The sequence below is a fragment of the Vipera berus genome (genome assembly GCF_964194415.1).
Source record: "Vipera berus genome assembly, chromosome: 11".
NCBI lineage: Eukaryota > Metazoa > Chordata > Lepidosauria > Squamata > Viperidae > Vipera > Vipera berus.
This window is the reverse complement of record NC_138214.1, coordinates 21,641,142-21,662,874: the sequence shown is the minus strand read 5'-3', so window position 1 is coordinate 21,662,874 and position 21,733 is coordinate 21,641,142. Positions and strand designations below refer to the sequence as shown.

Sequence of the window (21,733 nt, the reverse complement as noted above, 5' to 3'; positions counted from 1 at the left end):
TGAAATACAGTTTTATTTAGAAGTTGAAACTTCTTTTTTTGTTCAATTTTTAATTTTTAAAAGCTTGTTAATCCTGTTGTCTTTATAAGTCATATAGTATTTATATGTAATTTTTATAATGTTTATCTTTTTATTTATATTCATTCGTGGTTTCGGGGTGGGGTATCATCAGTACGCTGATGATACCCAACTTTTTCTTTCCACCCCGAACCAATCCAGCGATGCCCTCGCCGTGATGTCCCGGTACCTGGAGGCGGTCCAGGTCTGGATGGGGAGAAACAGGCTTCGTCTCAATCCCGCCAAGACTGAGTGGCTGTGCATATTGGCATCTCGGGTCAACCAGACTATTCCATCTCTAACGATGGGGGGTGAGGTGTTACCCCTCGTTGATAGGGCTTGCAACTTGGGCGTCCTCCTGGATTCACGACTCAATTTTGAAGACCATATAGGAGCCTTGACCAGGGGGGCTTTTGCCCAGGTTCGCCTGGTGCGCCAGTTGCGACCCTATCTGGACCGAGATGCCCTACGCACAGTCACTCATGCGCTCGTGACCTCCCGTTTGGACTACTGCAACGCTCTCTACATGGGGCTGCCCTTGAGGACCACTCGGAGGTTTCAACTGGTGCAGAATGCGGCCGCGCGAGTTGTGATGGGGGTCTCCCGATACTCCCATGTAACACCTCTACTCCGCGAGCTGCATTGGCTTCCGGTTGCCCTCCGGGTGAAATTCAAGGTGCTGGTGATGACCTATAAAGCCCTAAATGGCTTGGGTCTGGGATATCTGAGGGAACACCTGCTGCCGGCATCAAGTTCCCTTCGTCCAGTGCGCTCCCACAGGGAGGGTCTTCTCAGGGTGCCACTGGTAAGAGATTGCCGGCGGGTAACACCCAGGGATAGGGCCTTCTCAGTGGGGGCGCCTGCCCTTTGGAACCAGCTGCCAGTGGAGCTGAGGACTGCCCCTGACCTCCGTTCATTCCGCCGGGGCCTGAAGACCTGGCTCTTCGAGCTCTCTGGCCCAGGCTGAGGATTAATTTATTTTAATTGGGGTTTTATTTATACAGGGATAAATTTAATCTTTTTAAAACTTGGTTTTTTAACTTTTGTATTTTTTCGTTTTTAATTACCCTGTAAACCGCCCTGAGTCCTCCGGGAAAGGGCGGTATATAAATGTAATAAAATAAATAAATAAATATTAATTATAAATGATCCCTGGGAGGATCATCTGAGTTGGTTCGGGAGTTCATGGCTTCCATGACGGCCATGGACCTGATGCAAGTAATTCAGGGCCCGACTCATGGGGGGGGGGTGTCACACGCTCGATTTTGTTTTTCTATCTGAACAATGGTTAGATGATCTGGGTGGGGGTTCTCCAATTGTTATGCCCCTGTCATAGACCGATCATCATCTCCTGCAGCTGGTCTTCTGTTTCGCCACTCCCCGTTGGGCTACGGAACCAACGATGGTTCCGCCCTAGGCGCTTAATGGACCCTGAGCGGTTCCAGGTGGCACTTGGGTCCCCACCTGCCGCCTTCGCTCACAGCTCGGCCGATGCCCTGGTGGAAGCCTGGGAAAAGGCAGCCATGGAGGCACTCGACCGAGTTGTACCCATGCAGCCCCTGACCTGGCGCAGATCCCAGTGGGCTCCATGGTTCTCTGCGGAGCTCCGGGAGATGAAGCGTCGGAGACGGGGCCTAGAGAGCTGTTGGAGATCCAGCCGGTCTGAATCCGACCAATTGCGACTAAGGTCCTCTATGAGGTCTTATCTCGCGGCGATGAGGATGGCAAGGTCTAATTACTTTGCTACCCTCATCACTTCTGCAGATAATCGCCCGGCCGCCCTGTTTAGGGTGACCCACTCCCTCCTTAATCAGGAGGTGAGGGAGGAGCCCTTGCAGGGTCGTGCCGAGGAGTTTAGCCAACATCTGTCAGACAAAATCGCTCGGATCCGGACCAGTCTCGACTCCGACTGGGCAGAGTCTGACGGTGATGACATGGACGGTCTTGGTGATGTTATCTGGGAAGAGTTCGATCCTGTGACTCCGGAAGATGTGGACAGGATCATGGGGAGGCTGAGCTCCACCACGTGTTTATTGGACCCGTGCCCTTCCTGGCTGGTTTATGCGGCTCGGGAGGGGACACGAGGCTGGCTCCAGGCAGTGATAACTGCTTCTTTGAGTGAGGGTAGTTTTCCCGCCGCCTTGAAGGAGGCGGTGGTGAGACCCCTCCTCAAGAAGCCTACCCTGGACCCAGCTGTTTTAAACAACTATCGTCCGGTCTCCAACCTTCGCTTTCTTGCGAAAGTTGTTGAGAGCGTGGTGGCGCATCAGCTCCCTTTGTTCCTGGAGGAAGGTGATTATCTGGACCCGTACCAATTGGGCTTCAGGCCCGGGTACAGCACGGAGACGGCATTGGTCGTGCTGGTGAATGATCTCTGGCGGGCTCGGGACAGGGGTTGTTCCTCTGTCCTAGTCCTATTAGACCTCTCAGCGGCTTTCGATACCATCGACTATGGTATCTTACTGCGGCGTCTCAGGGGTTTGGGAGTGGGAGGCACTGTTTTTCAGTGGTTCTCCTCCTACCTCCTAGGACATTCGCAGAGGTCGGCCTCGAGGCCTTTCGTTTGTGGAGGTTTTTTTTATTTATTTTATTTTAATTCCATTTATATCCCGCCCTTCTCCGAAGACTCAGGGCGGCTTACAAGCTTAGCAGTAGCCTTCATTCTATGTATATGCCTGCTTATTAGGGCTTTCACGCCCCCCCCAAGCGGCATTATTACAAAGTCAGCTTATTGCCCCCAACAATCTGGGTCCTCATTTTACCTACCTCGGAAGGATGGAAGGCTGAGTCAACCTTGAGCCTGGTGGGATGCGAACCTGCACTAATTGCAGGCAGCTGGTGTTACTTAAGGAGGAGGCATTAGCCCACTGCTCCACCAAGTTCCTCAGGGGTTGGTCCTCTCGCCTCTCCTGTTCAACATCTATATGAAGCCACTGGGTGAGATCATTCGTGGTTTTAGGGTCGGGTATCATCAGTATGCTGATGATACCCAGCTTTTCATCTCCACCCCAAACCACCCCAGTGATGCCCTCGATGTGATGTCCCGTTGCCTGGAGGCGGTTCGGGTCTGGATGGGGAGGAACAGGCTTAGGCTCAATCCCGACAAGACTGAGTGGTTGTACGTGCCGGCATCTCGGGAAATTCAGGTTATTCCAGCTTTAACTATGGGGGGGTGAGGTATTACCCCCCCGTAGGTAGGGCCCGCAACTTGGGTGTCCTCCTGGATTCACAGCTCTCCCTGGAAGATCATATAGGAGCTGTGACTATGGGGGCCTTTGCCCAGGTTCGCCTGGTGCACCAGTTGCGACCCTATCTGGACCGGGATGCCTTGCGTACAGTCACTCATGCGCTCGTGACCTCTCGTTTAGACTACTGCAATGCTCTGTACATGGGGCTGCCCTTGAGGACCACTCGGAGGCTTCAACTGGTGCAGAATGCATCTGCGCGAGTTGTGTTGGGGGTCTCCCGATACTCCCATTTAACACCTCTACTCCGCGAGCTGCATTGGCTTCCAGTTGCCCTCCGGGTGAGATTCAAGGTGCTGGTGATGACCTATAAAGCCCTAAATGGCATAGGTCCGGATTACTTACCGGAGCACCTGCTGCCGGCGTCAACTTCCCTTCGTCCAGTGCACTCCCACAGAGAGGGTCTCCTCAGGGTGCCACCGGTCAGAGAGTGTTGGCTGGTGGCCCCCAGGGGGAGGGCGTTCTCTGTGGGCGCGCCAGACCTTTGGAATCATTTACCGGTTGAGCTCCAGACGGCTCCTGACCTTCGCTCTTTCCGCCGTGACTTGAAAACTCACCTATTTGAACAAGCCGGCCTGGTCTGATGGGTTTGGGGTATTTTAATTTTAATTGTAATTTTAATTAATTTTATTGCAATTGGGCTTTTCTATTTAATTCTTATCTTAACTTTTGTATATTGTATTTTTATTGCATTTTATTGCCCTGTACACTGCCCTGAGTCCTTCGGGAGAAGGGTGGTATAGAAATTAAATTAAATAATTAAATTAAATTAAATTAAATTAAATTAAATTAAATTAAATCAATAAATAAAAAGATACAGTTATCTACTTAGAAATCGTATTCATATTATGATACTGAATTATAACTAAAATTAATTTGTGTAGGTGAATGTCTTGAAATGGAAGCTAATATTTTCTATCTTGTAATAATTTATTTGTTTAATAGTATTTTTCTACATGCCTTATATTAACCTCCAATTCAGGGCCTTCCATATGTGCTTGATAATATGTCACAAATTGTGCCATGAGGAATCTCTTTTCAAATTATACTGGATAAAATGTGTTAAAATAATATTTTACAGGAAAAAAATGAAGAGTTTCTAATACATTCTCCTCTCTCTCTCTCTCTCTCTCTCCTCTCTCCCTCCCTCCCTCCCTCCCTCCCTCCCTCCCCTCTCCCTCTGGTAGAGGAAGGCCTTCATGGAATTGTTAGCTGTACAGCTTGTGGTCAGCAGGTGAATCATTTTCAAAAAGATTCTATCTACAGACATCCTACATTGAAGGTTCTTATATGTAAGGTATATATCTATATCTATATTCTCTTTCTATTTCTTTCTGTGTACCAGCATTCTCATGAATGTATCAATAGGGTGAAGATACATTTATCGATGAAATCCATTTTGTGCTTGTATGCACTCATGCACTGATTTTTGTCTTCTGCGGTCTATAAAAAAGCATCATCTCTTTAAACTTGTGTCATGAAAATACGGATTTTGGAATAAGACAAAAATGTTTTTGAAGCAAGAAAATATTAATAATTGATGCAGCATCTAAACAGTTACTGAAGTTCTTTCCATCTCATGTCAAAAGAGACCTGATGCGTCCAGAAAGGGAGAACCCACGTACCCAGAGTCAGGGCCTATAGGCCAATCACAATATGCTTTATTACTTTTAAATTTTGTCAGAGAAAATGTTTCTATACAGGTAGTCTTTGTTTAGCAACCATAATTAGGACCAGTAGGTCGGTTGCTAAGTGACACAGTCACTGAAAATCACATGACTGATTGTGCTTATGGTTTTACTTTAGCTTTCCTTTGATTTGCAGCATCAGAAGGATATGATGCCAAACAGCTAGGTGAGGTCCAACAGTGGTCTGTGTTTCTGGGGCTCAATTCACAAAGAAGCGAGATTAAAGGGCAAATCTTTTAGCACTTTTTTCTCACTCCCCTGCCTTTAGAAAGCTTGGCATTGGGATAATTAGCAAGAAGGGAATTAATGTTTGTATTTACATTAATTGGAGATTACAAGAGATTAAGCAGGAACACAGTGGGGAGCAAACACTGAAAGCAATGCGCTGGTGCTGGCTATTTGCATAGTGTGCTTGGGGCTCCAACCCTAAGCTGGTTAGGAAGGAAACAAAGTCTTCTCAGTTACAGGTAGCAGCTGTCGGTTAATTAAGATCACAGAGCTGAACTTCTTAACTCGCATTGCTCTTTTTGGGGAAATGCTACACTGCAGAGAAAAGCAACCCAGGGAGAGATTGCAAGGGAGAAAAAGAAAAAAAATGGAACAGGCATAAGACAATTTGACTGTACTAACTAACTGTAATGGCAAACACATGACTGAGAGACACAGAGATGTATGAAAGTCATAAATGTGAACATTAGTCACAAAGTTACTTTTTCACACAGTTGTTGCCCAAAGCAGCCACTAAGCAAGGTCTTCTGCATTTAGGCATGTTCAAAGGTCATGCATCAAATAAATAAATGAAGAAAATGATAATTCAAACATTTAATGTAATTTTAAATAATAAATTGTCTTTGGAACATAACTTTGGTACATACTATATGTAGTATGGCAGGATGGGGATGTGAAGTTTGTAGAGACCAATTTGACTGAAGCAGTGTATACATTTCATAAATAAAAAAGTTGACTCAGTTTCAGCTAGGTTCTGCCTAGTGTTAGTGGAGAAATAATATTGTAAATTACTTTGGAGCAAAATTTGTGTATTTGCAAGGATAAAATAAAAAAAAGACCTCTCAGTGTCCTAAAAAAGCAAATTTGTTTATAGATAAGTAATAACGGTGTTAAGCAATATAACCCAGCAACTCAAGCTTTCTGAAAAAAAATGTTTTTTTATAGACTTGCTTCAAATATTATATGAGTGATGATATCAGCCGTGATGCAGATGGAATGGATGAACAGTGTAGGTAAGTGTATAAAAGTGCCGTCATTTAATTTAACCTGATAAACTGAATAGAAGTTATCTCGCATTGTTTAAAGTGATCAGAAAGTAGATTGCTTTATCTTCTTTTGGAGAATAATGCAACTAATTATTTAGCCCCATAGGGTTTTGTCAATATTAAAGGTTTGTTTAATATGCCTATATGGATTTGATGTATTAGAGTTAGTGAAAGCATGTTCCTACAAAAGTTGTTAATTGATCTTTAAATAGGAGAAATAGTTCACCTCATTCACCTTGCCTTTTATTTTTATAATCTGTATGATTTACTTGCATTTAGATCAGAAGTAACTGGAGAACAATTGAAGGGTGATTAATGAGTTACGGGATGCCAAGCCTTTTATAGCGTGAGACAAGTGCATCCGTCCCATTGAACTCATCCTTTGAGAACAGCTCTGAATTTTCAGTCTCTAGGGCAGGGCTTTTCAACCTTTTCACCCACTGTACCACTTTTAGGATATGGCAACATCCGAGTACCACCAGTCGCCTAGCAAGGTGTCAAAAACTTGATGACCAAAAAAAAAAGGAAAAAAGGGATGAAGTACAGGTAGTCCTCGATTTACAGCAGTTCGCTTAGTGACTGTTCAAAGCTACAGTGGCACTGAAAAAGTTCCCCCCAAGCCGCAGCCGAGCAAGACGCCTGCCCGCCAGGCGGCCCTCTTCCTCCTGTCCGAGGTTTTCATTGTTGTGAGCATTTCTTTTGAGGAGTGGGGGTTGGGGGGTGTTTGGTTTTTATTTCCCCTGTCTACTGGGTGGTTGCAGCAGGTTTTGGTCACTTCATATGACCCTGGGACACCGTGACCCTCATAAATAGATGCCAAGCATCTAAATGTAAACCACAAGATCCTGGAGATGCTGCAACATTCCAGCTGATCAGCGCTTCTTCTAGGCTCAGCAGAAGCGCCGGGATCAGCGCCGAGCTCCAGCTGGAGCCTGGCGCTGATCCTGGTGCTTCCGCTGAGCTCTGACAGCCCTGCAGTTCCAGCCGTCTCTTGCTCAGGCTTGTGTGGTGCTGCCACCAGTTCAGCTCATTCCCTTCCCCTGCTACCACTTCTCTAGGATTGTCACGTACCACCTGCCAGGTGCCAGTGTACCACAGGTGGTACCCATACCACTGGTTGAAAAGCCCTGCTCTAGGGTATCTGGATTAATGCTAATTTGGCTTGTTTTCCTATAATAGAAAATGGAAATAGACTTTATCTTGAAAATAATATAGCTCCTTGTATCCCAGTCTTATTGAATATTAATGAAAAACTTCTATCATTTGTTCATGGGAGCATGTTTTAAAAATGTTAAAACTTTAATTTCAGATGGTGTGCTGAAGGTGGAAACTTAATTTGCTGTGACTTTTGCCATAACGCATTCTGCAAAAAATGTATATTGCGCAATTTAGGCCGAAAGGAGCTGTCAACCATAATGGATGAAAATAATCAATGGCATTGCTATATCTGTCAACCAGAACCTTTGCTGGACTTGGTCACTGCTTGTGATAGTGTATTTGAAAATTTGGAACAATTATTACAGCAAAATAAGAAGAGAATCAGAGTTGACAGTGATAAAAGTAAAATATATGATCATTCCCTTAAATATTCTTCAAAGAAAAATAGTTCAAATTGTAATGGAGAAGAAAAGAAATTAGATCATCCATATTCTGGTGCTCTCACTTATTCTTATAAAGCATTAATGGTGCCAAAAGTATTGTTGAAAAAAACAAAAAAGCTTGTTGAAACCACAACTAACATGAATGCTAGTTTTGTAAAGTTTCTCAAGGAGGCAACTGAAAATTCTGAAATAAACAGAACAGTACATATACGTCAGCTGAAGGCTTTTAAATCTGTATTAAATGACATAAAAAAGACTCATGCAGCATTGGAGGAAGGTCTGAATCTGGAGATTCAAAATCTGGGCGCTAAATTCAAACAGAAACATACCAAAGAGAAAGAAACAGAAATTAAAATGAGTAATAGTGAAATGAAAAGAACAGAAGGAAAAGAATTCAAAGAAACTAAGATTGTATCAGAAATTAATGAGCCTTCCAATGATCAGAGTGTGCCAGTAACAGAACGGACGGGAAACAAAAAAATGAACTGTAAAGATAAAAAGTCTGGCAAAAGTGAAGAGCTTCAATATAACCCTAATAACACTGAAGCAACAGATATGGATATTGTTTCTGTTCCCTCATCTGTTCCTGAGGATATTTTTGAATACTGTATGGACGTGCAGAAAGCAGGTGTACAGAGTATTGTAAACAGAACAGAACATGGTTCAGTAAATACTAATAAATCTAAAGATAGTAAAGGTGGGACTAAGTTGATACATTCTCCCAAAGTAAAGAAGGAATTGGTTGTAAAATTGACACCAGTTTCCCTCTCTTGTTCTCCTGTAAAACCTGAGGATCCAGATGAGAAACTGGAAAAGGGAGAGGACAAAGAAGATGGAAAAGAAAATTGTAGTACTCAATGTATACCAGAAAAAGATTTCTTTCCACAGGTAGAAGATCATGATCTTAGAAGGTCTCCACGAGTTAAAACTACACCTTTAAGGCGTCCAACAGACATAAATACCTTAACTTCTAATTCCGAAGAAGATAGCAATGAACCATATGGTGAAAACTATGGCAGAAAAACTCCACAGCCCAAAAGGAAAAAAGATAAGCCGAGTTCTCCGAGTGGCACTGTTTGTAGTCCTCAGTCAAGCAAAGCGCTTACTATAGACCAGAGTTCTGATTCTGACGAAATACCTGCTGTTCTCCAAGAGGTAGCCATGATGAGCCATAATTCTTCAGACCTTGATAGCAGCAGTGAAATACCCAAGGATGTGCTAAATACATTAAAGAAGCGAACAGTGAAGGAGGAGAATGGAAAACGAAAAAGGAAAAGTTCTAGCTCTGGTTCAGATTTTGATGCTAAGAAAGGTAATTCAAATAAAGATTTAGGTGCTGCTAAAAAGAAACGTCAGCACTGTTCAGATTCTTCTAATAATGATTCTGAATTGGAAAGAGAAAATACAAAGAAAACAGAGCAAACAAGGAAAACAACAAAAGAAACTCCAAAGAGAGAAAATTACGTTTCTGTGGAAGAGAAATTGCCTGAGAAAGAAACGAGAGAATCAAACCAGAAGCAGCAAAATCAGTTGCCCAGTGAAGTTGATGAAGAATTTTTAATTTCAAATACGGAGAAGGCAAGTGGTTCTCTGGCAGACACACCCGGTAAAGAGGCATCTGTTGAAGAAAAGCAAGTGCAAGATTTCAATGAGAGCTCCTCGAAAGGAAAACAGAATGTTTCATCGAGAAAAGACAACAGCAGCCCTTCAGGCCAGCAAGGCAAACTATGGGGGAAATTACGGGGCTTACCTTCTGACGATGCAGGACGGTCCCCAAAGCAAGACCAAAGTAGCGAGTCCTCAGATGAGACGAAGAAAACCAAAACAGAGAAAGGAAGCATAAATGAGAGAAAGACCTCTGAAAGGAGGCAAAGCGATTCCTGTTCTGAAATTGAGATGCCGCCTCCTGGCAAAGAAAGCTGCAGTGCTTCCGGAAGTCTCAGTAGAAACCCAAAAACACCTGAAGGAAAAACAGGAAGGAACTTAAGAGAGAGAAGCTCTAAGAAACTCCAAGATAATGTTTCAGACGCTGAGAAGTCTCCCTCAAACAAAGTGGGCTGTGACCCTTTGGAAGACAATTTAAATAAAAAGGGAGAGAAGGCTAAAGACAAAAAGAAAAGCCCTAAAAGGAGGAATTCAAAAAAACCAAGAGGCGAGTTACTGTCTTCTTCTGATGAAGACTTCTATGAGGAGAAAAAGAACAAAAAGAGAGGGACAGCCAAGAAGGGAAGTAGCAGATCTGGCCGTAAAGAAACAGGGAAAACTGAGCTTAAAAAAGCCAAGGACGCCTCTGTCAGTGCGGCCACCTCATCGTCATCAAACGAAGCTGAAAATGAAAATTTGAATTCAGCAGACGAGGAAAGCAGTGATGAGCAGAAAATAAAGCCAGTCACGGAAAGTTTGTTGGTGGATAGAAAACTGGGATTTTTTCAGTCTTCAGGTGTGCAAATAATTAAATCTAAACCTTTGTTAATTATTTCTTTAGACAAAAAAGTATCTATACATTTTTGAGCCTATTCCATACATTTTACTAATTTCTTGGAAGATTTTCATTTTGAGGGTGCTTTGCATTTAGGTTTCAAGAATGTTATTTGGATCAGTGCTGAATTGCTGGTCTTGTTGATACGACTGTTAAAAAGAAGAAATTCAGTATAATGGTTAAGCAGGTGCCTCCTGGAAGCCCTTTTTTCCTTAGGAGAATGAACTGTTCAAAATATAATTGCATTTAAATTTAAAGTTTCTAGCGTTTTTAGTAAGCCACTAACATTGCTGACTAGAAATTCTGAAAGCTGTAATTTAGGTACACGGGTAGATACATTTAGGTACATGGAGGAACCAGGGTGAGAAAATTCACCCCCGAACAATGCTATTTCACAGTTGCTTTGTCTTTTCTCTTTCAATGTTTCTGTTTTCTGCTAAACTTTGCCTTAATGTATATCTACCATCATAAAAAAGGAGAAAGAAAAATGAAAGATACTCATAGCTCATTGGCTGAAGCAAAGTCTAGTAACAGTTGTGTTGCTTAGAATAGACTATTTATACTACATGAAGTTGCGTAACTATGAGAAATGATTCAGTTTATTGGTAGAGACATTGGTTCAGAGTTTTTAATGTCTTTCTTCCCAAAATTGCTCAAGGCTACAATGAAAATATAAAATTATTCAGCAGTTGCAAAACAACATTTAAAACAACCAGGTATAAAGCTATAGTTATGTCACAATTTAAGAGTACCTTTCATGAAAAGTTGGTTAGATTTTCTATAAATGAAGCACATAATGGCATGCACATGGAGACAAGTGCGTTTAAGGCAAAATTTCAGAGCCAGTTGACAATGGAATGCCACAGCATAGGGCTACTTATTCTTCCTCTGGGAGGAGGGAGGATACACACAGACACACACACATGAAATGCTTTTACTTTCCCACCAAAGTGGTACCTATTAATCTACTCGCATTTGCATGCCTTCGAACTGCTGGGTGGGCAGGAGCTGGGGCAAAGAAGGGGAGTTCACCCTGTTGCACGGCACTCGGGTCTGGAGCCCGAGTTGTCAGCTCCCCAGCTGGCAAGCTCAGTGTCGAACCACTGAGCCACTGCACCTCAAGTGCACAGGTGTACACATAATGACAACGCATACACATACAAGCACTTAAAACGTTTGTATTGGGCATTTTAAAGGAGGTTTAAAAACGAAAAGTTAATAAAGTTAACAGTTGAAGAAAAAAATGGACTTAAAATATGCAGATTTGTTTTCCAATATATCATTAGTTAATTATGAATGACTAAATATAGTACATCATTTAAAAGTTTTAGAAGGTGATGTTAAATTCTAAATTAAACATGAATATCAAAAAACAGGTCAGGATAAAAATCACTGAGTAAGATTACATGCTACAGTAAATTTAGTTCACGTCGCCCAAATTTTATTCTAATGTAGATGTCCTTTAAAATTGAAATGCAGACTATAGAGAAATCTAGATTTCAGGTCCATTTATTAAGTTGTAAGGGAAGAAATTCCATAATTGCATAGCTCTCAGTGGCGAAATCTCTCTTAAAACCTTATATTAGACCCTTCTCACTGATGTGAATGCTGGGCCTCAGGCAGAATGAATATTCTAACATTAACGTGTATATCCTGATTATTTAATATAAGGGCTAGTAATTTGTTATAGTGTGAACAATAATGATTATTTTTATTGCTCATCCTACCAGAAACTTACAACTATAGGTTATTTTAAAGGCATTTAAGTCGCTAGTCATCCAGACAGCTTTTAGAAGCGCATTTTGTAAATCAGTTTGGTGCTAAATGGATCAAAACAGGCCGGAGGCTGGAGGACAAGCTCTGAAAGCTGTACAAGAGCTGTACAAAATCTGTAAAGGCTATCACCATATTACAGTTTTGAACTTAAGATGCTCAAGTATTTCAAAATTCACTATTTGTTCAAGGTTGGTTTGTTTAAAACACAGTAACATATTTAGAGAAACAGTTTGATGTAGCAGTTAGGACATCAGGCTAGAACTTTGGCAACATTGTGCTCCGCTCCCCCCTTAGACACAAAGGTGGCTGGTTGACCTTGAGCCACTCACTCAGCCCTAGGAAGGAGGTAACGACAAGCCACTTCTGGAAAACCTTGCCAAGAAAACAGCAGGGACCTGTCGAGGCAGTCTCCCAGAACTAGACACAATTGAATGGAAGAAAACGAGCAAACCCTCAAATGCTAAATTGGCTTGCATTTTCTTAATAAAAACTAGGATTGTATAGTAGGAAACTGAAGGTTTTAATATGACAAAAAGGGAAAAATACAGTTACATGTGTATCACATTGGGAAACAGTTATAGAATGGTCCTATAAAACCCACTCTCCAGATAGAAATCTCTATTGGCCACGTTTGATTGGGCACACAAAGACTGTCTCCTGTGCATAAGCTTTCAGTGTACATACAAACAAAATAATATTAAGATACTAATAGTAGCAGGTAAAAGGAAAGATGAGAAGGTTAATAATAATAATACAACCCTACTACATGGCTAAATATCTTTAGACATAGGATAGTGCTGTGGGAATTAGGTGTTGAGCAGAGTGATGGCACGAGGGAAGGTCTGTCCCTGTGTCGTCTTGTTTTGGCATGCAGTGCCCTGTAGTGGCATCCTGAGGGTAGAAGTTGAAACGGTTTATGTCCAGGATGTCAGTAGATACCTTCTCAGCCCCCTTTCTGGTTCATGCAGTGTACAGGTCCTCAGTGGAAAGCAGGCTGGTTGCAGTTGTATTTTCTGCAGTCCTAACTATCCATTGAAGTCTATCTGTCCTGTTTGGTTCTAGTGCCAAACCAGATAGTTGTAGAAGTACAGAAGCCAGATTCAGTAATTCCTTTGTAAAACTGTTTCAGCAGCTCCTTGAGTAGTCTCAGCTTTCTGAGTTGACACGGGAAGACCATTCTTTGTTGTGCCTTTTTAATCATGGTTCTAATGGTAGGTGTCCATTTCAGGTCCTGGGAGATTATGCAACCCAGAAACATGAAGGTCTCTACTGTTGATACTGTGTTGTCTAATATTGTAAGAGGTGGTAATTTTAAGTGTATTCAGCTCCAGGTGGTTCTGGTTGCACCACAGGGCCAGTTCAACCTCCTGTCTGTACGCAGACTTATCATTGTCTTGAGACTAATGACTGTTGTATCATCTGCTGTGCAGTGATGCTATATATTGCAGCAACTTAATTTTGTAAGAACACATCCTGTTCTAAAATTGGTGAACAGTGCACTGCAAGACGCTGAATAAATATTGAAACGGACTGCTTTAGCGTTCAGTAAGATTTCTTGAGAATTGGGGCAGTGGATTTGAATAGGTGTTACTTCTGTTGAAGAATTTTGTGGTAGTGTTTGTAAGCAATTCCCTTGGAAACTTTGCTATTATCCGACCTCAGTAGGAGCTGCATCTATTGGGATAGAATACAGTGATGGGAAAAATTGTTTGATGCCCTGCTGATTTTGTATGTTTGCCCACTGACAAAGAAATGATCAGTCTGTAATTTTAATGGTAGGTTTATCGTAACAGTGAGAGACAGAATAACAACAAAAAAATCCAGAAAAACGCATTTCAAAAAAGTTATCAATTGGTTTGCATTTTAATGAGTGAAAGAAGTATTTGACCCCTTCACAAAACATGACTTAGTACTTGGTGGCAAAACCCTTGTTGGCAATCACAGAGGTCAGACTTTGCTTGTAGTTGGCCACCAGGTTTGCACACATCTCAGGAGGGATTTTGTCCCACTGCAGATCCTCTCCAAGTCATGAAGTTTTCGAGGTTGATGTTTGGCAGCTCGAACCTGCAGCTCCTTCCACAGATTTTCTATGGGATTAAGGTCTGGAGACTGGCTAGGCCACTCCAGGACCTTAATGTGCTTCTCCTTGAGCCAGTCCTTTGTTGCCTTGGCCATGTGTTGTGGGTCATTGTCATGCTGGAATACCCATCCACGACCCATTTTCAATGCCCTGGCTGAGGGAAGGTGGTGCTCACCCAAGATTTGATGGTACATGGCCCCGTCCGTCGTCCCTTTGATACGGTGAGGTTGTCCTGTTAGTTTAGCAGAAAAACATCCTCAAAGCATAATGTTCCCACCTCCATGTTTGACGGTGGGGATGGTGTTCTTGGGGTTACAGGCAGCGTTTCTCCTAACATGGCAAGTTGAGTTGATGCCAAAGAGCTAAAATAATTTCTGTGTAGAAGCACAGAGTACCAGTCACATGAAGATTTATTTGAATTTACTTAAATTGTGAAGTCAGTCCTCATCAAGAAGAAAAAGTGCAGTATAAAATTCCTTAAGTTATAACCATGAAGGATCATTTGTAATAGATTTCTTCCAAGTTAGATGTGGCAATCAGGGCAATTCACAGGAAAGCCCTCTGTTTTTTATCTCTGCTCATTTACTTTTTAAATGCTTTGAAAAAAGTAAACGATCTCAATGAATATTTGCCAAAATCATAAGAAAGGCGAAATAGTATTATGCTTTATGCTAATTCTTTTTCTATAACTCCAAGGCTTATAGTTAATTTTAGTCAACTAAAATTAGTGCCTTTTAGTTCATTTTCTATTACAAGCGTTTCTGAGTCTGGTCAGTGAACATGGTTTCTGTAATCAAGTTTAGAATAAGTAAACCATTCTTAATAGCATGGTGTTTTGTCCCACTGTTCCTCACTTATTGTACTAATGGATTTGCTGGCTGTCTACAAGCTTTAGCACTTTATATACTATATACCAAACTCACTCTGTAGCTATCAAATATTTTCAGTGCTGCTCCATAGTTTCTTATGATTTTAGGGAGACCCCTCAGAATTAAAACCTGTTTCCTCTGAGCCAAGTAATTATCACTTGTGACTTATTTTATTGACTTTCTAAATGCCTACAGAGCATTTTTTTTTACCTCTGTAGTGTTGATTACAACAGTATCTGTCTCAGCTCTGTCACTTTTTTCTTTGGCCAGATTTGATTACAGCAGCAAAACCAAGCGAGTTTCCTTAATCTTCCTTTTCTTTCTAGGTTTGCCAAACAATAATCTTGCTTGGCTTTGTTAGGCTGGAGCTGCTTGGGTAATGATTCCATTACTTTTGTCTTAATTACCCAACTGGACTGTTAAGTTTAATGTTTTTTATTGGAAAATATTCTAGTAGTGAACTTCACTAGGACTACTTTTTGTTAGTGGCTAAAAAAGAAGAAAGATATTACTCTTGGCTATCTCAGTTTTCCCATCATTTGTATAGTATTGTTGCTGTTACAAAAATAGATGCTTTGGTCCATTGACAGCAGAAAAACAATCATTTTTAAATATAAAACTGCTATAGGATCATAATATTCACTCAGTTCCTGGAATCTTAATTACTGCCTGATTTTGATAATGAACATATCTAGTTTGTACTTTTTATTAACCATAGATTGATAAATTATCACTCAATATTAATTGATACGTTTACCCTACTAAATTATTAAAATAATATTCAGTAACTCTTGGTTAAAATATTTGACTTTATGCATGCCATCTCTAATATCATTGGGGGAGAAACAGGCTATTAATTAAGCAGGAGGTTAGCTAAAGTAATACTATGAGAAGTACCTTTAGGAAAACGTAATCTAACAATTGCAGTCAAAATTTGTATAGCCAAAGAAGAAGCACTTTTATAATGACATGCCCATTTTAATTAACATTTTTAATTATTTATATTTAATGCATTGGGGCTAATAAACAGCTATGCTGGGCTTCTCCAGTAACCGAAACTGCTATAAGATGGGCATAATTTTTTTAATCTAATTTTAACTAACATTGTTTGATAGTATTTCAAAGGAAAAGTTATAATTAACAAGAATAGTAGCACATTTGATCCTAAATAATGATTGGGGATCAAATCAAAAGCTGCTTTTAAATCAGTAAAATATTACTTTTTTATATTTCAGTATTAAACATCGATTAGATTCTAATCGGAGGTAGAATCAGCTGTTGTCCATTAGATTAACCTTATTTAACTCCAGCAAGACAACAAGTATATCTTCCGCTTCAAACTATCTTAATAGTTTATTTAACAAAAATATAGCATGTTTACTGGTCATATTGACATTTACATTGCATTAAAGGATGATCATTCCCAGCACTGGATTTTTTTAAAAAAAATGAACAGGAATTGCTGTCCTTCTAATTTATATATGACAACAGTACTGCTAAAGGAAGAATGTACCAACAGCATACAACTGTCACATGTTATTTAAAATGCTACAAATGGTTTACCCATATTTTATGACATGTGACAAGTAAAATCTCTGTTAAATTCCAAATAACTGTTAACAGTATTTGGGAACAATGGATATAATTTGATTTATTTTTCTTTATAGTTAATAACAATATTTTTATTTGCCATATGCTTTTTAAAAATGCTTTTAATATTTTATAATTAGTGTAATTATATCCTTATGCTTTCCAGTTGCTTTTTGTATGCTTTGTGATTAACTTGAAAAAGTGTAGGGATTATGCCATGCTAAAAAATTCCTTGTTTCTGTTCTAAATATCTAAATATTCAATTAAATAAATAAAATAAATATATAAATAAATCTAAATACTAGATTTCTTGATCTTGTCTCCACTAATTCTTTTGAGCTAGGTTTGTTTTTTGGTTTAAAAAAGATCAACATATTCACTTGATTTAAAATTTTGAATTCCTTTTGAATAAAGAAAGTAATGTGGTTGAAACAAAGAAAAAGATGCCCACAAAAATACCGAGCCTGTGGGATTTCATTTGTGAGGGTGTTTTCATAGCACAGTCTTAAGGCAATAGAATTTAGTGATGCGCTCAAATTTTAATGTTGGAGAAGTTAAGCTTGACCCCCAGCGGGTACAAGACGTTCCTGAGGGCTCTGCTGCTCAGAAACGTCCTGGATTAGCTGGAGCAAGATGGCTTTTATAAGGGGAAAATGACAGAATCGCTGTAATCCAGGCCCTTACTTTTTCTCATTGGAAAATACATATCGAAGAGAAATTAAAGTATTAATGTCCTCTATACTTTTTCTTAAACATTGAAAGGGGGAGACAGATTTATTATTCAAATAATAAGTGTCTGATACTTTTTCACACTTTTATGAGCTACAGCATTTTTTCGAGCCTCTTGGTGGTTCGTGGTCTAAAATTTTAAGTTCACTGGGATTTTTGATTCTGGTGTAGACTGATTTTGCAGAAGCTTTTAGATGATATGCTTCTGACATAACTTCTTTTCCTCCCCTGCCCAAATCCTCTTCAGAAAAACCTCTAAAACGTATTGTGAGCTTGTGGGTAGCAAGATACTCCAGGAGACCCTGATGAAGGACAGGGGACTCTAAAACCCTTAAGAGAAAGCCATATTTGTCCTCCCTCTTATGTGGAGTCAGCACTAGGAAGCGTAGGTATGTCTACTGAAAAATAGAACACCTGAGCAATGGATTAGCCCCGTTGGAGGCAAGAATGTAACCCCTGAGCTTTGGGCTGGATTGTGAGAACACCTTTAAAGCCCTCCATTTTAAAAGACCAGCTGTTTGTTCCTTGGCCTTGTTGCTTTTTCTTTGGCAGACTTTGTGTATTTGAATCATTTGGATGTTATTTGACTTCCTATGTGCAGATTTACTCATAATAGTTGCTACAAGCGGGGCTTTTACTAGAACCACTAGAATTTTTTAATATGTTCTTTTAAAATTTTCAAGTCATAAATGTTTCCTATGCTCATGAAATTGAGAAGTTGCCCAGGTTTCTGTAACTAGAAGAAACATAATATTGATCCCAGTGACTGACCGTCTCTAAGTATTGTATCGCTTCCTGCCCAATTCCTTATCAAGTAGCCACACCCAACACTTAAGTGGTGTCTTGGTACTAATCTCCTTCAGATTTCACACTGCAGGGAACATTTGCCCTGCGTACCAAGGGCAACTATCAGCATTCCAAGCTAGATCCAAGGGGTGGCTTGTAGAATGAGAGTTTGACTTCAATAGTTCTTACATTGCTTCTACATTGAATTTGCCAAAAATCAGAATAGTATTACTGATAGTACTCTTCCAAATATTTTTTTATTAAAAGGCCCACGTTTTCATGCGCTGTAGTTCACTTCATCAGATAGAGATAAAATACTTTGCAGTGCACGAAGGTTTAGGCCTTTTAACAAAACTCTTGTTGGAAAAGGTGCTTCCAGACTCACCCTGATTTTTGCCTAGCAGATGAACCTGGCTTTCTATCTACAATGCCTTTGAGTTTGTAAACAAATCATATAAAGATGAGGAATGGCCTAACAATACCCCTTAACTAGGTTTAGAAATAATGATCATGATATTGATAAATTGTTTAAATGCAGTTGATGGAGAGGAATTCATCCTAGAGAAAGGTGATTTAACATTTGCAAATGAGAAAATTTGATGTTGTTGGAATAAGTGCAGTATTATGCCCATAGTAAATTGCACTCCCAATTTTATGGAGGTCTATTTTTTTTAGAATTTGTTAGGAATTCTTTGTCAAATTGTACCAGGAACAGTTATTGGATGACTGTGCATTTGAGTTCTGTGCATTGTCTTGAGTAGATAGCTTTAGCCAGATAGTTCATTATATTTGTAGTGTGCTTTTTTTGAAAAGTGGTATACATGGTGTTAATTCCATTTATATTTGCTTTAATCTATGGAATAGACTGAGATTGACCTTGGGCCGGTCAGTCTCTCTCAGCCCAGCCCACTTCAAAGGGTTGTTGCGAGGAAAATAGGAGAAAAGTATGTTGGATATGTTCACTGCCTTGAGTTATTTTGAAAATAATGAAGGCAGGATATAAATAAATGAATAAAGTAAATAAATGAATAAGTAAATAAATCTAGTACAGGATGACAGTCCTCTGCCATATGTTTGAATGGACTAAGTATATAGAATGACCAGTGCCAAAATGTAAGATCTATAGATACTAATCCCCTATTGTCTTTCTGATAGTTGTAGGTCTGTATAATTCTTCCTTTTCACGAGGTTGAAATGCAGCATCTCTTCTATAGCGCATGGGATTTGGGTGGCTGTACACATCTATCCCCCAAATAGTGGAGATGGTATCTCATAGCGGTGATAGCAGACATTTTTCTCTTTGTGCCAAATACATCTCCCCCTTTTTTCTTCTAAAGGAGATGAAGGAGAGCATAAATCTGCAGCTGTGCCAATGGACGAAGAGGAAGATGACGATGATGATCCTGAGAATAGGTATGATTCCATCCGTAAGGACTGTAAAAAGATTATAACACACCCTAGGCGTGGGCGCAAGCCAGAGCAACGGAACAGCAAGCAGGTTGTAAAAACCAGAAGTGCCTGCCTTGTACAGACTCGCTCACAGGCCTCCCGCCAGCTTGAACGAGAGGCCAGAAAACAAACCCCCCAATCCAGAAATGAAAAGAAAATACGATTTAAGTGTTAAGTCACACACCTTGCATAGGGTGTGTTATAAATGCAGCACTGTCCATTTTAAGTTCCATGTATAATGTGAATTTTGTGTAAATTGTATAACACACTCTTAAAAAAATGATAATTACAGCTCTCCACAGGAATGGGAGATGAGCAGTTATTCAATATTGATAGCATTTTGATGGCACTTGAATGCCTTTTCAACCAGAGTATAAATTAGCTCTTACAAAAACTTGATCAAAACTAGCCAGAAGTAGAACATGCTTTTGGAGAAATTCATTTCCCAGTATCCGGAATAACAAAGTGACTTGAATTGCTTTAATCATTTGAAATTTTATTGGCTTTGTTTAGACGACAGTTGCATGTTAAATTGAACATGTGCATACATGTTTATTTCTTAACATTTAATGTTAAAATATCACTGTAGTTAAGGATTTAGCTTTGTAGGCCTTATAAAGTTCATGGTACATGAATTCTGTAACTGATGTAAATCAGGAAAGAATAGGAATAGAAGGGATTTTTTAAATTAATAGAACGGTTGCAATCTTTAGTAACTTAACAGGGCATGAAGCCTCAGTGAACACAGGTAATATGCAGAGGATTGCACTGTTACAGAATTGACAACATGTTTTTGTTAAGGCATTTATGCCTAATGATGGTTATCAAGCAGTTTCTTTGTGGGAACTGTTTCAGAGTGATAGATATGCATTTGGCTTTGTGGGGCTTAGAATTGTTTGTTACTAAGTAAACTGGTTTTTACCTAGGGAAAACAAAACCTATTTTTTTGTACCTGAAATGAGTTTTAACACTTGTTCTCCAATGTGGACCTGGGTACAGATAAAATGCTGCTATTCTAGGTTATTACTTGCTTTTCATATACAATGTTTAAAAATGTTTGAAAATGAACTTTAATATTTGTTTAGGGATTACTATAGAAACAGTGATGAGGAAATTGTTCAAACGTTCTGTTAAGATTTTCAAAAAGTCAAAATAGAGTTCATTTTTTCATTGTTAAGTTTAAAAAATTAATTTCTAGTAGAAAAATTATATAGAAAATCAATAGCTGGATTTTTCAAAAAATCCACAGTGTTTAGTAGATATATCTTAAATCGTATTTGTAATCATCAAATATAATTTTACTCATAAAATTCCTGGAATTGCTTTAATGTGGGAAAAACCCAGAATACTGTATTATCCAGGAATAAAATTGATCTACCTCTCTTACATGGAGTTGGTGTTCATAGACAAGCAATCTTAACCAATATGTATGTTGGTTAACATGTATTAAAATACATCATTTTGCTTCAGAATCAGGAAGCTGCAATTAAGTAGTTGGTCCAATATTAGAAGTGTCCCAAGAGTTGTATGCACAGACCCCCGGGCATGGAGACTCTTCTGCTTCTCATTCCTGTTGTGGTATCTTCAATCCCACACTGAAGAGCAGCTCTTGCAGCACAAAAATGCAGCTGTGGTTATCATCCCTGCTCCCATTTGCAAGCTGAACTGATTTTGCCTGCACATGGGATCTGCCATTGGGAGTTGCACTGTGATCTATCAATCCAAACTTTCAAGTCAATGTGCTTAGGCTTGCAATTTGACTTTGCTTTTTTAATGGATGAAACAGTTCTGCCAGGCCAAAGAAAGATGTTAGAGATCTGTAGTATTGTTACAGTTTAGACAGTTGTATTTACAACTTTCTTTTTCTGAAGAAACTATTTTAACATGCCTCTTGTTAAAAATGTTAAAATCAACTTTGCCAATTTGCAATATTTTAGTGAGTCTTAATATAACAGACAGTGCTGTATTTTCATTGTGGCGTGTATTTGTTTATTATTGGTTTGTCTGAATTTTGAAATAGTGCTGTTTTAATATGTTTGGAGTTATTTTGTTCATTAAGAGATAGTGTATTCATGCACAATGCCTTTGAAGTATTTGATGGATGCAATAA

General features: G+C 39.7%; 1 protein-coding gene across 3 annotated transcripts in view; it reads left to right on the top strand.

Annotated features, from left to right (window-relative positions):
• ATRX (ATRX chromatin remodeler) overlaps positions 1 to 21,733 on the top strand; it is a 118,964-nt gene that overhangs the window by 39,820 nt on the left and 57,411 nt on the right. For all 3 annotated transcript variants that reach the window (XM_081336832.1, XM_081336831.1, XM_081336833.1), the window contains 4 exons: positions 4,490 to 4,599; positions 6,164 to 6,231; positions 7,574 to 10,305; positions 19,512 to 19,587. In XM_081336832.1, the coding sequence (XP_081192958.1) occupies positions 4,490 to 4,599; positions 6,164 to 6,231; positions 7,574 to 10,305; positions 19,512 to 19,587 (2,986 nt within the window). The remainder of the gene's footprint in view (positions 1 to 4,489; positions 4,600 to 6,163; positions 6,232 to 7,573; positions 10,306 to 19,511; positions 19,588 to 21,733) is intronic.